This window comes from Strix aluco, chromosome 3, assembly GCF_031877795.1.
Source record: "Strix aluco isolate bStrAlu1 chromosome 3, bStrAlu1.hap1, whole genome shotgun sequence".
Classification (NCBI taxonomy): domain Eukaryota; kingdom Metazoa; phylum Chordata; class Aves; order Strigiformes; family Strigidae; genus Strix; species Strix aluco.
This window is the reverse complement of record NC_133933.1, coordinates 23,245,289-23,261,247: the sequence shown is the minus strand read 5'-3', so window position 1 is coordinate 23,261,247 and position 15,959 is coordinate 23,245,289. Positions and strand designations below refer to the sequence as shown.

Here is a 15,959-nt window from a genome sequence, read left to right as displayed (position 1 = left end):
AATCCCAAACGCCATTTGTCCTATCCCTTCGGCTGGGCTGCCGTGCTTTGAAGCGCCCAACAGTAACCCCGTAGGCACCAGCTTCCCAAGAAGGCAGACCTGCCGCAAAAACAGGAATCCCTTATCGGGAGGCAGGAAATTCTATTTTTACATGAAGTTCAGAATAAAAATAAAAGGGAAAGATATGCACTGCGGGTGCGGGCTAAAATTAAACCTTGAGCTTCTCCCTGATGGCTGGCTCCTACTGCTTGCCTGATTGAGAAATCAGTGATGAATGCCAAGAAGGAGCCTGCTGTCACTGACTGCTCTCAGTGGGATTTGCTCTGCTGTGGTGCTTTTCTCCTCCCAGGGAGGTTTGTGAGTGTGGCTTAAATAAACCACCTTGGACCACTGCTGTGGCCAAGGCCTGTGTCCTGGGCAAGCGGGAAGAGGTTCTTCTGCATCTTCTTCATGTGGCTCCTTGACATATTTCTGAGCCAAAAGCTTCAGTTTCTGACTGCCCTGTGAGCTGCCCTGACCTATGTCTAGTCCAAACCTTTCTCTGACCAAAATTTCTGCATCCAGGTGGTCCGACATGATGTAGTGATGCATCATGAGGGTTTGTCTTACCCAAGTGACTCCATCATTGCCAGCTTTGTGTCTGCTTCCCTGCAAGGGATGGACTGGCACATCTGGTATGGATTTTGAGCATCGCCTTACAAAGATCTTTGGGATCTGCAGTAATGAAACAAGCCCTGAGCCAAAAACCCCAAATCTCTTCCTTTCCTGCAGTCCAACACTGAAAAGCGACTGCCAAAACAGCGCCGTGGCTGTGTATTTTCATTGCCACTGTGATTTGTACAACAAATGCAACCCATTTGCAGCCATGCATTTGTTCTTTGGCATCTCAGGGCTCTGCCAGCTGAAGCCATGCTCGGGGATTTCCTCTGAGCTCCACCAGCTCGATCAGCTCTGCGGGCAGGGTGGCACTGGGGCAAGTCCCACAGGAACCATCGGTCACGAAGGTGGCCCTGATGGCACCTTGTCAGCAGTTCTGTCAGGCAGCTCTTTTTTTAGGCTTATCTCTATTGGACCTTGGACCAAAAGGCTTTTTGCTTGGCTTGCAAAACACAATTAAAGTGTATCCTGAAAAGTCACCCAGTAAAACAAATGTATGAAGTGCACATCTGCTGACCAACCACACTGACATTTTGGGATGGGGGGTGGTGTGTGTGTGTGTGTATATATATATATGTATGTGTATATAGGTATCACTTACCTCCTGCCTGGGAAAAGTCCCCTTTGAATGTCCATGGAAAGCAGAAGGGTTTTTGAGCTCAGGTGGGGGCTCTTTGCATCACAACAGGGTTTCCTGCTGGGTGAGAGATGTCCAAACTCCGCAGAGGGCTGTAACCGGCTCTCTGGGCATTGCAGAGGCAGCAGGACACCCACAGCTTGCTTTGCACCCACCAGGGATGGATGTTTTAGGGCTCAGAGTACGAGCAGCATGGGAGCACAGCCTGTTAATGTTGATGCAGCCCAGAAAAGCAGCCAGTCTCCAAAAGGCAGCAGGAGGAATGTAAATGGCAGTCAGAGATGATAAATCGCATGTGAAAGTTGAATATTTTGAAGCTCAACAGGAGCAATGGAGCAAATGTGCTGAGCCAGGGGGTCTCAGCCCTCACTTGCCCTGGGGGCCCCACCACCAGCTCTGCCCAGGCTGACCCTACACAGACTTTACCCAATAACTTCTCTGATTTGCCTATTCTAAGAGGGGATAAAGCAAAAATGTGTGATCTTTTTCTGCAGCAAAGCTTTGCTCTGAACCTGTGGCTGTAAAATATTTCCTGAGAAGTTGTTTGCTTAGAAAAAGCATTTGAGAACATTTGCAGCCTTTATCAGGAGAGGGAAGACCAGAAAAATTGAGTGGGACAGCTCAAGTTAGCCAGACCCCTACAAATGTTTAGCAGAGGTTTGGCGTGACAGGTGAACGGAAGTTTGAGAGCAGAATTTCTTTCACCTGACCTGGTCTCCTCCTACTTAATGCAATTGTAGGCAGGTTTGAAAGGCTGGGGAGAGTATGGCAGTGGTGGGTTACTGCTGAGAGTTAGCTTGTGTGAAGGGAACATGGAGGGGGGAGGAAGGATGAATGATGAGAAAGCATTTGGTGCTGGTCTTGGATATTCTTGAATGCCTGGGTTGTTGTTTCAGCCATAGTGTCATTTTTAGAAGATGGCTTTTTGATTTTGGGAGAGGGTAGGGTTGCAGCATCCATCACTGCTCCTGTTTGTGGCTGGCCTGGTCAGCTGCATGTATTGAGCTTTAATGTTGTAGCATCATTTGCTTTGCCTGTCTTTTCGTGTACTGAAGTAGGTATGTGGGAAGAGCCACTGTCAGCCTTGCCAGCCAATATGGGTAAGAAATTAAATTGTATTGGGTAACCCTGTGTGTGAATGGCTGTATGTGGTCCACATGCAGTGAAAAATGAATGTCTGAAAGCCCACAAAAATGCAAGTCTGTGATCTCCGCTATGTTGTGTAAGTACTTCTCACTTCTGTTGTTTACTGTAAGATGAAGTGGTGAAATTTGTCTTAAAGGAGAAGTGATGTGAACAGTGCCTAGACTGATTTGGAAAAAACACTGATCAGAGGGCTGCTCTTCCTCTGTGGGGTGCAATCTATTTTGAACTTCACCCTGTAAAATTATCTTGCTCATGCATAAAATGTTTTGCTTTGCAGAACATCATCTTGCTGTTTTCTCTGCCCTTGAAATCACCATCACTACTGTCTAGACTGCTCCTGTGCCGGAGAAGCTGGGGGGCTCTGGCCCTGCCTCTGCCCTTCGCAGGGGCAGGGACTATGTACCAGAGGACAGACAGAGCATTTAAAGTTATTTTTACTTCACTTTCTGGAGTGGACTGAATTTCTAGCTGGCTGTCCCTCTTTTAATGAGGTTATTTGGGGGATTAAACTTTAAATCCTGAGTGAGAATCTGGTGCTCCTGGGGGCTATCATGTATTCATATCTGATGTTGAATCAAGCACGTGCAATGATTTTTCTCTTATCTCAGAAGGAGAGGGGCTTGCAGGGCCAGTGAAAACAGAGAAACAGAGGTGCATGTGAATGTTTTTGGGCTGCGACTGGGGTGGGGCAGGGCAAATCCTCCACCAAAAGCCCCTTGGGTAGGGTAGCACTTACAGGGAAGGGGCAGCTGAGAGGTAGTCCTTTCTCTGATACAGCCTGTTTGGCCCAGTGTAGGGACCTATGGTCTGACCCCAGTAATCGGGAACAACAGGAGGGTGGAGGTGCGCTGAAGTGACAGAAAGGAGAGGGCTTCCCACAGAGGTCATCGGGATCCCCAGGCTGCTGTGAGCACAGGACAATCTGTGCAGGAGTGCTCACTGGTGGCTTTGGGATTTCAGATGAAAACCTGTGTCTGACATCCCCCACATGAATATAGGGCAGGTCGGCAGGAAGCAGAAACAGCCACCCAGCCAATGGTTCTCCTCAGGCATACGTACGCTCCCGGGTGTAATGGAGGTCATGCCACACCCTATAAGCTGAGTAAATCTAGAGCTGGAGATTTCAACTTTTTTGCTTGCGCTAGAAACTGCGAGTGTGGTTGCCAGAGGCAGTGCAAAATGCAGCACTTAAGAAGAGAGAGCGCAGGGTAGGACCAAAGGTGTGTGCCAAAGCTCATCCATTGGCCCTAGGTGGTGATGGACCCAACATGTTCCACTTGCCTGCTGATGCGCTCAGCTTTTCTTGGAGCTGGTCCCCATTTCACATTCAGCAATACAGAACGTATTTTGCAACACAACATGTTTAGGGGAGGGGAAAAAAAAAATTATCTCTGTCCTTCCTTTACAAGATGTTTGAGAGTCAATTTTTATCAGAAAAAAAAAAAACCACCTCAAAACTCAAAACAGGAAACTCTTATCAGCTTGCCAGGAAGCTCTATTGCTTTGTGGAAGTGTTACCCTACGGTCATTGCTACTTTCAGTAGCTGTTTGTGAGTAATTTATGGCTTTACGATGGGCGTCAATCTTCCATGCAAGCAGGGAAAAGAGCTGGAAAGGGTAGTGGTAGGAGTGGAGGGTGGAGGGGAAATACCAAGGAACAGGATTTGTATTATCTTACTACGTATATTTACAACGATAAGATTTTCATTGTGTTCTATGGTAAATTATGATCCTGTTTTTGTTCTGTATTCGGATCAGGAAACAACAAAGCTATGACTTCAAAAAATGCGCAGACTTAGTCTTCAGTGACTGTTACACGCAGAAGTAATCAAGGGACTCGGCATGACATGTAACTTCTTGGCAGGGGAATTTCTAAATTATTGCCTTATGAAATTCTGTGTGCTTGTATTCCAAATGCGTGCAGGTGTCTCTGTGTTAAACTATATATATATATATATATATATATATATATATATGAAAAAAAGCTATTAAAACTTGTCCGAGGGGATTGGCTGTTTCTTCTTCATCCCCCATTTTGGTGTGCCCATCTCCAACATACAGGACTTGTTCATGTCCAGAAATAATTTCTTTGTAAGTAGCATTCCTCCAAAGTGTCTTTGGATTAAAAAAAAAAAAAAAAGTGGTATGTAATGTAGTAAAATAGTAAAATGTATCTGAAAACTGTGTGTGTGTGCGCTTTATGTATAGAGATCAGGAGATTGCAATTCAAATCTGCCAGGTAGCTGTGTTGAACAGTGATGGCTCCTTTCCCAGTATTTCCTTTTATTTTGCTTTTTTGTCCCCTGGTGTATCTGAGTACTTTGTGGACTGCTATCACCCTTGTAGTCACCTGACATTACGGCAATCTTTCCAACAAAGATATTTGTGTCCTGCGAGCTGTACTGGGCAGGCATGATGTGAAGAAGGAGGCATAATGCTGCTGCCAGGTTATCATGTTTGTTGTGTTGACTGCTGACTAAAGTGCTTGTTTATCTTTTAATTTGTGCTGACAAACTTCTTTTGCTTCAAAATAAGAATTAAGTTTTTGCCTGGGAAGCTGAGTTTCTGGACCATGAAGGAAAAAGAGAATTTCTGAGTGTGTAACCCGTGACTTCTTAAAGGCAGCTCGGCAGCGGGTCCGTGCAGAGGAGCCGGGATGATGTCCCATTTAAACTCACTGAGTGCCACCAGCAATGCAGAGCATGTTTCCATGGGCTCCTGGGCTCTGGCTTGGCATTTAGAAATATGCCATGGTATGACCAGGCTTTGGGACTGTGGGGAGGGGAGTGATGCTTTTCTTGGGACCTTGGGGTCCCTCTTGGCTGGAGGAGTCCCTGTGAAACCAGTATCAGAAGAGGTTAAAGATCTCCATCCTTCCATCTCATAACAGATAATGAGTGCACTTTGGAACCTGGCTGTACTTACTGATTTCTGGTCTGGTATCCCTCTTGGAAACAGATCTTTAAATACAAAGATCAACCTTTTTTCTCACATACCCCTCCCCTCCATTTTTAAATGATGGTCTTAAACCCAGAGCACTCTGTGCAAAGAGGTTCAGCACACGCACTTCTGGGAAACAGGGTTGTTCCGTGACTGCTTGAAGTCTGGCCAAGCATAGCTGATACACAGAGGTACAGTGTAATAATTGCACTTGTATGTGAACCCATTTTTCTCTTTTAATATGCACTTATCTTTCTAATAGGGCATTTGAAGACATTTGTCTAAAACCCAGTAAACAATGGCCTTTTTCTCTCCTTGGACTACATTCAGTGTTTGCACTTGCACTTCGTTAGGAAGTAAGTAGCTATTTGCTGGGGCTGTAAAAATTGCTCTTCCTCTCCTTGTACCTTATCTTATCTTCCTGGGCAGAAGTCAAGAGCTTCTTTCTTTCGCCCCTCCCTTTCCCTCTTGGCTATACAATTGAATACAAATGATCCGGGTATAATATGCCAGGTATTTTGCACACTCATCTCTGGGGAGCTGATAACAGCAGCCTGCCTCTCTTGGAAACAGCCTCTTGGCCTGCTCTCTCTTGCTGGAGTCAGCAGTTACTTGCGGGGCTGGAAGGTGCTAGTCTCCCTCGTCCCTCCAGTGGAGGACTTTGGGGCAGGCAATGAGGTTGCATCTGATGCTCTGAGGTGCCTCAAGACTAATTAATGCTGTAAGCTCCTTGGCAGGTCCGGCAGCTTAATTGCAAACCTCCACCGAGGGTGGTGGAGTCATTGAAAGGCATTTTCTTGGTTGGGGGGGGAAAATGGGCTGTGAACAGGCTTGACCAGCCCTGGAGATGGTGGGAAGCCAAGCATTCCCTTTCCACAGGGGTTTCCGAGTGGCTAAGGTGAGCCTGCCAGCCCTGTGTCATCCTGACTTTGGCAGCCTTTCCATATAAATGACAGCTCTGACATTCAAGTCTGTAGTGAGAAACTGGACAAGTAAATACCCTTCTGGGAAAGGGGAAGGGCTGCAGCCGGCACATGCCTCTTGGGCTGTGACAGTGGCCCGTGGCTCTCGGCAGGACTGCGCCAGCTTTTGTTCATAACTGTCCTCCTGAAAGGAAGCGGTGAAAGGCCGCCAATCCGCCTTTATTTCTGGGAAACGAAGTGAAATGAGTGAGGCGACCTATCGGAAGCAGATCATTAGAAATATTTGTGACCTTACATGATCCCTACAGGGCTGGGATAGAGGCAGCTGGAAAGGGCAACGTGTCCTCGTTTGTCATGTTAGCAGTTTATCATCTCCCACTCTGTAGGGCTTGTTTCTCTCTCCTGTGAAGGAGACATCCATGTTTCCTGCTGAGTGGAGAGTAGCTGCTCCGGGATGGCTGGACAGACCCTTCATGGAGGCATGACCTGCTTTCAACATGCTCTATTTTCACCAGCCTGGCCCAGCTGCATGGACAGGGCACCTCGGCCAACTTCCAGCAGCTGACCCCTGGTCCCACCTCTCAACCCCTGGGGCTCCCTTTGTGCCTTTGGCATCTTCTCCTGAGGGCTGGCTGGGAAGATACACTTGCTGTGTTGCTTTGGGACCTGACATGGACTGGCTTTCTTCAGGGGGCTACAGGACAAGGGCCATCACTCTCACCCATCTCAAAACATCTTTGGGGTGTCAAGATAAACACTTTTCTTTCCTCTCCCCCCCTCACTGTGCAGGTAGGATGGAAATATGTACTTCCCCAAAGCCCTAGTGGAAGGGGAAGAAGCACAGAGAATGGCCTTGAGAGGAATTGCTGTGAAAAACCACAAACAGCCTGTAACTGCTCCTTCCAGGTTCTCATGAGAGATATGAAACTCTGACCTTGGGTCTGTACTGAAATGCTGCCAAGGCTCAGATGATGTGGTACTTCTGGGGTTTGACTGAGCTGTGTAGAGGATGGAGGGGGAGGGAAAAGCTGTTCGAGCCTAAACTTTGCCCCTTCACAAGCAGCACATGGCCTCTTCTCTGCGCTGTTCTGCTGAAGTGCTGTGCCTGAGGCTTGGCAGTGTCTCCTCTCCAGCATCCCCTCTCCTCATAGATATGGGGAACATGGCTTGCAGGGCTGGGAAAGTACTGCAGGCAAAGGGCTGGAGCAATTGAATCAGCAGAGGTTAAAGGAAAGTACTGCTGTCAAACCTCACTACATTGTCGGTCACCATTCCTGCAAAGTGTATATGGGGGGAAAAAACCAAAACCACCAAAAAACCCCACCACTGTAAAGGTTGCATGGTTGCACAGACAGCTTTGAGACTGTCAGTAGCCCATGGACTATGGTTTGGTTACTATGGGCCTGGATGTTTACAAGGCATTCAACCACTTTTGTTGCATGGCATTGCTATACTTGATGGCTACAGCTGGTAAGGCAAAGTACATGTGTAGCTCTGTCGAGAGCTTATTGCTGGTTATAGCACGTACTGCCTGTCTCAGGCTGAAGCAGGTTTGAACCAGAACTTAAAAACTATGTCCCAATGTATCATCAGTACTTGACCCATAGTGGGATTTTTGATTAAGATTCCCTGTGAGACCTGGGGTTGACACTCACTGCTTGCATAACTCTTGTTCTGTAAAGATCTCTGTCCACTCCTGTGCATGCGAGACATCTCTGGGCAGTAAAATTTCTTTCTCAATTGCTCTTCCAGTCACTGGATTATCTATTGCCCTTGAGCAGTCTACAAAGCTCCAGACTAGCATTAAATAGCAATCACTAGATCATCTCCTTTCCTCCTTTCCACTTTCAAGGCTGCTCAATTTCAGAAGAGTCAGGTCTTGCATGGCTCAGGAGGAAGAAGGGATTTAGGTGTGCATTGCTAATGTATGTTGGTGACTGCTGGTGGGACCCTGGGAAGCATACAACCATTAATTTTTATAATTTAGTTTGCAAGCTGTGGTTTCTTGACAGAGAGGATGGTCATTGGTCTGCTTTTTATTCCTGGCGGGATGAGTCATCAAAGATGATGATATTAATTAGAGAACTAATATTCCTTTGTGGAAAATAGTGTGAGTTTCCTAGTTTGCCAAGGGCTTGCTCCACGCTAGAACTGGATTGATGGGTGCTAGTTAGCTATTAGGGATGATTAAACTGCTTCTGACCTTTCTGTGTATACAGAGGAATTAAAACTCCTGATTGGCATATAAAGGAACTCTTTACTGAGGGATTGGGTCCTTCCATCCTAATGGGGGAGCAGTTCTGCTTTTGAGAATTTAACATACCTGTTAGCTGCCAGCTGGGACTCCAGCTATCCAGTTTTGGTACAAACTGGAGATGCCTGTGACGTGTAAACTTTAAAGATGGTTGGATGCAGATAATTGCCCCTTGTCTATTTTGTGAACGGCTTAAACACTGTACGCAGACAGGCAGCAAGTTCTTACTTTGATACTTTTCCACTGTCTTCAGGAACAAAGCTGATGAAACTTTGCCTTGAAAACTAACGGTTGAAAGAGGTAAAAGTGGCCAGAGAGCCTTCCCTGGGAGCTGTGCTTCCTTCTGGCCTCTGTGCTGCCATCACCTTATAAGGAGCTTCTGTGATTCTCATCTAGCTGATAAATGCACAGGGTGGTAGACTGAGTGGTGGGTAAAAGCTATTTAAAGAGAGTTTTTAATTGGCATTTGCTTGCGATGATCTCGTGAAGTCTAAGGAGAGGAATTCCATGCATACGCCCTTCATTTGAGCAATGGCACAGGCAAGGAGGACAATATAATCCAAGGCCTATAAATATCTCCCACATCCATGTCTTCAGAAGATGTTAATGGAGCCCTTGCTGACGCTTGTTTACATGACACGTAAGTAGCTGGAGAAGAGCCCATTTTAAACCTAGCAACTTCTACAGTGTTTGACGTGCTCCTGACCAGCGAAGGGATCAGTGGAATGGGCATGCCGTGGAGAACGCGTGCCGTACTCGCCAGGGATTTCTCTCCCTTCAGGCAGAGAGGAATTGTTTCAAAGTGTGTTCATCCTACTTTAAATACTGGCTTTGTTACTCTGTTTGCAGTGCCCGAAGCAGTTGGAAAGCTACACAGTGATTGACTTGCCTGCACTAGCCTTGAATTTCTTAGCACCTCAAGTTTCCAAACTAAGCCTTGTTTTCCCCCACCCTTGTACAGAGTGGGAAGAGGAGGGAAAGGCTTATAAGCACAAGGAAGGAAAGGGAAAGACCAGAAAATGAGAGATGCTCTGTTATGAAAATTCCACAAAAATAACTTGGATATCATAGCCAAGCTGCTCCTCTGGAATAACTCGATGCTCTTCTCCATGAATGTTTCCAAACACCCATCTGTCAAGCTGTGGAGGATTTGAGGACTTCTGAGCCTAGGAAAGGGTTAAATAGTCTATCATGTCCCTTGATTTGCCAAAGCCTAAACATGGAGTCACCTAATCCCCCTTCCCACAGCTTGTCCCTATAATAAGAGAAACATTGAGACAAACAATAGCAGAGGAGGAAGCTATCAATGATGCAAGGGGTATAGTGTGTTCCAAATTCTAGAGAAGCTTGTCCCAGGTTCCTGCTGGGCTTGTAGGAACACAGTCACTCTGTGTCAGGTCAAATGGCCTGTAACTCCATGTTCCCCAACCAAAGGTTGCTGTCATATGGACAAAGCATTAAGGCATAATAAGGAGAGCAAGTTAAAAGAACAGTTTCCAGACCTAAATCTGAATTTCATTGTTGTATGATGCTTATGTTGGAACTTAAGATGATGGAAAAACTGATTCTAACTTTTTCTGTTTGATTAAAAATCCCTCTGAACTCCAGCATGCTGGCTAAATTCCAGCTCACAGAAGTAATTGCCTTTTGCTAAACTACACACCTCCTGTGAAATCTTATTCAGGGAACTTAGTGTAATTACTATCCCTTCCTTCAAATAAATGGTTGTATAGTGCTGTTGATCCAATCTGTCTGTCATGTTCCACAGTAGAAAGAACTTAATTTTTAAGAAACCCATATAGCATGTACAGATTTTTCTTCTCTAAATCCTTCCCAGAAGGGAACAGAGAAGACCAAATGCAGTTCCTACTCAGAGAAAGAACCTTTTTGTTCTTCTGACCTTGTGAAAGCTCTTCTGTCTGAAAATGGGTAGAGAGGGGCATGAGAGGATCAGAGAAATGAGTGGCACTGGTATGTTCACGAGATAGAATCCCCCACCCACAGATATGAGCAAATGAATAGGTTCCTCTGTATAACTTCCTGGAGAAACCTTGTTTGGTAATTGGGAACTGCTCTTAGAAAAAGGAAGCACTGTTGGACACAGATAATCGCCTTTCCTGCGCCTGTACTCGGCACTGGTGAGGCCGCACCTCGATGACTGTGTTCAGTTTTGGGCCCCTCAGTACAAAAAGGACACTGAATTACTCGAGCATGTCCAGAGAAGGGCAACGAAGCTGGTGAAGGGTCTGGAGCACATGTCGTACGAGGAGCGGCTGAGGGAACTGGGGTTGTTTAGTCTGGAGAAGAGGAGGCTGAGGGGAGACCTCATCACCTCTACAACTACCTGAAAGGAGGTTGCAGAGAGCTGGGGATGAGTCTCTTTAACCAAGTAATAAGCGATAGAACAAGAGGGAATGGCCTCAAGTTGCGCCAGGGAAGGTTTAGACTGGATATTAGGAAGCATTTCTTTACAGAACGGGTTGTTAGGCGTTGGAATGGGCTGTCTGGGGCAGTGGTGGAGTCCCCATCCCTGGAGGTGTTTAACAGTAAAGTTGACTTAGCGCTGAGGGATATGGTGTAGTTGGGAACTGTCAGTGTTAGGTCAATGGTTGGACTGGATGATCTTCAAGGTCTTTTCCAACCTAGACAATTCTGTGATTCTGTGATTCTGTAATATGGCTCTGTGAACCAGCAAGAGCATGCACAGCCTGAAGTCCTGGTGGGCTGGGAAAATCACATCCTTGTCACTGATGTGAGAAAAAACACGGGTGGCTAGGATTGTCCAAATAGCTGTCACTCTGAAGGGGAAAGAAAAAACATGGGGGGTGTGTGTGCAGCTGCTGTCTGTGGGAAGGGGATGGAGAAATACATGCATCTTTTCATGGCCATACTGGAAAGGATAGCATGTATTTTGTATAGAGAACCTCAGGGTGCCTGAGGTTTGGTGCGGTTTTTTTGGTGGTGTGTTGTTTTTTTTAATTTCTCAAAGAGCTTAGCAAAAGTGAAATGTGCTGGATAAACCTACCTGAATATGGAGGACTATTTGTAAACTGCCTCTCTGGAGACACACCCTGCTCAACCTCTCAAGCCTGTTCCTCCTCTAACAGGGTTGCTCCGTCTCCTGCCTTGTTGTTGAACCATAGTGCAACCATATTAAGTAACTGCATGTTTGTCACTAAAATGCTTGTGTTGGTGTGCCCCCCCCCCCCCCGCCCATGATGGGGAAGTTGCACTCTGATAGCACAAGTGGTTTCTGAGCAAGTGTTGAAAGAAAACCCCCACGCTGCGGTGGTGTTTTGCGCACTTGACCTGTGCTGGCAGAGCTCTTGGTGCTGCTGTCCCGCTGGCTCTTCTGAGGGAATCCTGCCAAAACGTCCCGGAGAGGCTGGTGTGGGGACGTAAAGAGCAGGAGCCTCTGCACGACGCGCAGAGCAGGGGCAGGAGCTGTGGCAGGTGCTGCAGCGCTGGCGTGCCTCAGCTGCGGCGTGGGGGGGGGTGACTGCTGCTACCAGCGACACAGAAAATCTCTTGCCGTTTCCTGTTTAACAGTGAGCCTTTCTCTGAGATGGCTAAAGCACAACCGCGGTCAACGCAATGAAAACTCATCTACGACGCGTGTTTAAACAACAGGCTAGTGGTTTGGTTTGTGAACTTGTATGCCCAAACAATCAAGCACAAAAGGCTTTGTGCTCTGAAAGCTGTTTGATACCTCTTATAATGGATTTTTGGCCTACCTACCTGAGCACCTTGATGGATATACCGGAAAAAGACTAACAGACCTCGCCTTCTCCCATCCCCTTTGAGAGAAACAGTAATAACCTGCTTTTCAAGCAAGTGTTAAATTTCAGCATGACATGACTGGCACAAGCAAGGCGCTGTATGAGCAGCCCGTATAGAGGTAGGGCTGACTCAGGGTGCTCTGTTCAGCCTCAGCCTTGTCCCTCAGGCTGGAGTCGGCTGCAAATTCCACAGAAAGACTTGGGCAGCATTAGCAGACATGCACACTGTAATGGCGGTTAAACTGGGGGTTACTGGGTAGTTGAACTGGAGTGACATAGTCTGCTGACTGCTCTCTAAATGTGCATTTATTGCTGCTTGCTCTCCACCTTATGATTTCCTCTCCCCTCTCTCACCCTGTATAAATGCTAAATGGAAACTTGGTCAACCACCACTGCTCACACCCTCTCTGAGTGCTTACCCAGCACCTCTCGCTGCCTTATTCAGTGCATCTCACTGTCCCATTCTGGCGATAACCATCACTGTAATGAACATGTAAAGAAAGGGCAATGAAGACAGAAGAAAAATTAGAGCAAGCAAGATTTAAGACTAACGTTTTTTGTGTCCTTTCCAGATCTTAATAAATGTATAGCATTCTCATCTGTGACTGGCAGGAAGAAACTCTTTCAATATATTCCTTTTCCTAATTAAGTATTTATCTGGTTGTTACCTCTCCCCTATGTTGAACAAGGTGAATCGTGGGTACAATTTCACTTGCTTCAGCAAGTGTCAAGGTTGTGATTAGACTGCCAAAAGAGAAAGGAGATGTCACAGATGTGAACCAGTCATTCAGCAGTGCACACCTGAGTCTGGCGAGGCTGATCTGTACATGCATGTTTGGGAATGTGCTAAGGACAATCTCCTCATTCTGTTGCATGTAGCAATAAGCTTTTTTTCTTTTCAGCTGCGTTTCGTTTTGCTATGTAAAGAAATAGACAGATCTGGCCTTTCTTTTTTAATAATGTTTTAGGACCAGGGTACAAAAAAGGTTAATGCATTAATTTTTAAGACAAGTGATAAAGGTACTGCAGTAAGCACAACCTACATACACAGAATATATTTCTCTATATAATATGAACACAGAGATATAAAATAAGTTATAGTTGTCTTGGTTTTTCATCACAGTAGGAGCTCAGCTTATATAAAGTGACAACAGGAATTGGAACAACACGCTGCTCCAAAGCAACAACAAAAACCAGAAGAGTGCCTGCACGCGTGTGTGTGTGTGTGTGTTTGGGAAACAAAAAAGGAAATTGAGGGATTTCTGCCAAAACTGGGTCTTGAAAGTAAAAATTTCATAGAGCATGAAAGGAGGAGAAGGTCTCTTGGCTGAGGGTAGAGGTTCTGGAGAGGATCAAGTGTTACTGTGTGGTGAGGAGGAGGGTGGGTGAAGGCTGTCAACATCTCGGCTATATTTGTGGGGGCACAGGCAGTAGAGCAAGCTCAGCCCACTGCCCCACTCTGTTCTCTGCTCTTGTGATGGACCATCTACCTGACAGTGTGGGGTTCTTATCTTTACAGTAAGAATGGGACCTAAGCAGCTTTCAGTGTGCACGATGAGAGTAAACATATCACTTCACAGGAATGATAAACACCACCATTGTTCAAAGAGAAAACACTATCCGCTGGTTGTGAAATGTTCAGTGAGCCTGGGAGTGGCATTCCTCCCTCCCAACCCACCCGACGTCTGCCTCTACTGCCCCCTCCTCCTGTTTCCCTTGGCGGGGTGGCTCTCTTGGCTGCGCCGGCAGAACAAATCTCCCCCGGGGACTGAATGGGAGGTAGAGGTGATTGGGAATTCTCAGTGCCTGTCCCACAGCGAACAATGAGGAACTCCACCTGCCCAGTTCAGAGCCATTTCAGAATTTATTTATTTATTTATTTTCTTTAAGGACAGGGAAATGCTTGTAAAATTTGCATCTAACAGTTAATTAAGGTTCCTAAAATTCTTAACTCTGGGGCTTAGTATCTGGTATTTTAGTGTGGGCTTATGTTAATTAGGAGGTGCTCTTTAGTTTGGTCGATAGCTTGGAGACCTTGTGGTTTCCTCTTCGCTATCGAGATCTCAGTCTCCTGAAGTTTGCAAGACCCATTAAATAGCAGAAGGTGCAGCCAAAGCTCAGGAGTGATACTGGCAGTTAGCAGATTTCTATTAGTGCCTATTCCACTCTCAAAAAATGTAGTCCACTTCAGTTTTTATTCTACTCCCACTTATCAGATTCTCCTAGTCTCAACATCCTTTCTTTACCTTCATGTTTAGACTACACGTTAGAAAGCAGGGGCATTACACTGGAAGAGTTAATTGCATATTATCATGATGAAGGATTGGACTTTTTTGTTCTGCTTTAGTTTTTTTTCTTCATACAGCAAAATAGGTATAAATCCAAAGGTGATCTCACATCTAAAGGTATAATTTAAGTAAACATGTTTTTCTAGATCTTTTTTCCCCCTCCCTTTCCCTCTCCCCTGTAACCTTCCTTTCATTCTGTTATTTTCCTTTTGGATGGAGGGAGAAGATGGGAAGGGAGCTCATTTGGCAGCTCGTGACCCTCCAACTTGACTTTAATGAGATGATTCGCCAAGGCAAACTCCTCATCATCCAGCATGCCATCTTTGTCGATGTCAGCCAGTTTCCATATCTTGCCCAGCACCGTGTTGGGCAGCTTAGACCTTACCATCTCCTTCTTTGCATTGGCACCAGTTATTTTACCATCGACCGGTGAGAGTGTGTAGAAGATCTCATCGTACATGGGCTTGTCCCTGGCCACCACCCACTCGGCATCATCGATTCCTTCACCAGCGCCTTCGCCATAGCCATGGCCGAATGGACCATGCAAGGTGCCCTCAAAGGCTCCACCCTTCACCATCTGGGTTGGCCGCTGCGACTCTTCCTGGCGTACGAGCACCATGAGCTGGGCGATGTCATTGGCCAGCATGTCTTCCACGGTCTCCAGCAGCTTGCTCTTCAGAGGCTGGAACTTGCTAAAATCCTGGGCTTGCAACTGATCCTTAAAGTGGGACAACATACGACAGGTGAGTGACACGGCCGTGCACAGTGCAGTAACAGTGTAGAGTGGGATGCCTGTCTGCTGTTTGGCTCAAAGAACTGCCACTGCAGAGGAGTGGGGAGCTCAGCATTCCCTCCTCCGATTGCCCTGCACCTCAGCATGTGATGGGGTCTCCCTGGCTGGCCTTGCTCTTACTCAAATCTTTAAGCCCTACAGAAAATGATCTTCCCAGCATACAAAGGGGGGCTGACATGGTACAGAGAGGGGAAGCGGTTTACTCAAAGGCCCAGATGATAGCTATACGCAAGTAAGACTGCTTCTTTCCAAGCCACATAGAAGTGCTCTCCCTGAAGACCAAATTGTTCAAGGTAAACTGGTTGTGCGGCCCTTGCTAAATCCTGCAGCCAGTGCTCTGCATTCCCTACCTCTCTGCACTCTGGGAAGGAGATGCCACTCTGGCAGAAGACTATTTCACTCATCATCATCATAAAGTGCACCTTTCAGTTGCCATAAAGACAGTAGCATGTCTGTGAAGAGGTGAGTGTGTTTACAGCATGGCTTGGTTTCTGTAAGTTTCACAGCTGAGCAGAAGTGCTTTGAGCAGGGCCTGCCGATAA

The 15,959-nt window shown here is 46.4% G+C and overlaps 1 protein-coding gene across 1 annotated transcript in view; it reads right to left on the bottom strand.

Annotated features, from left to right (window-relative positions):
- Positions 1–13,276: 13,276 nt before the first annotated feature.
- The window catches only part of EHD3 (EH domain containing 3), a 30,377-nt gene continuing 27,694 nt past the window's right edge, over positions 13,277–15,959 (bottom strand). Inside the window, exon 6 of the mRNA XM_074817745.1 lies at positions 13,277–15,342. Coding sequence (XP_074673846.1) covers positions 14,815–15,342 — 528 coding nt within the window. The 3' untranslated portion in view covers positions 13,277–14,814. The remainder of the gene's footprint in view (positions 15,343–15,959) is intronic.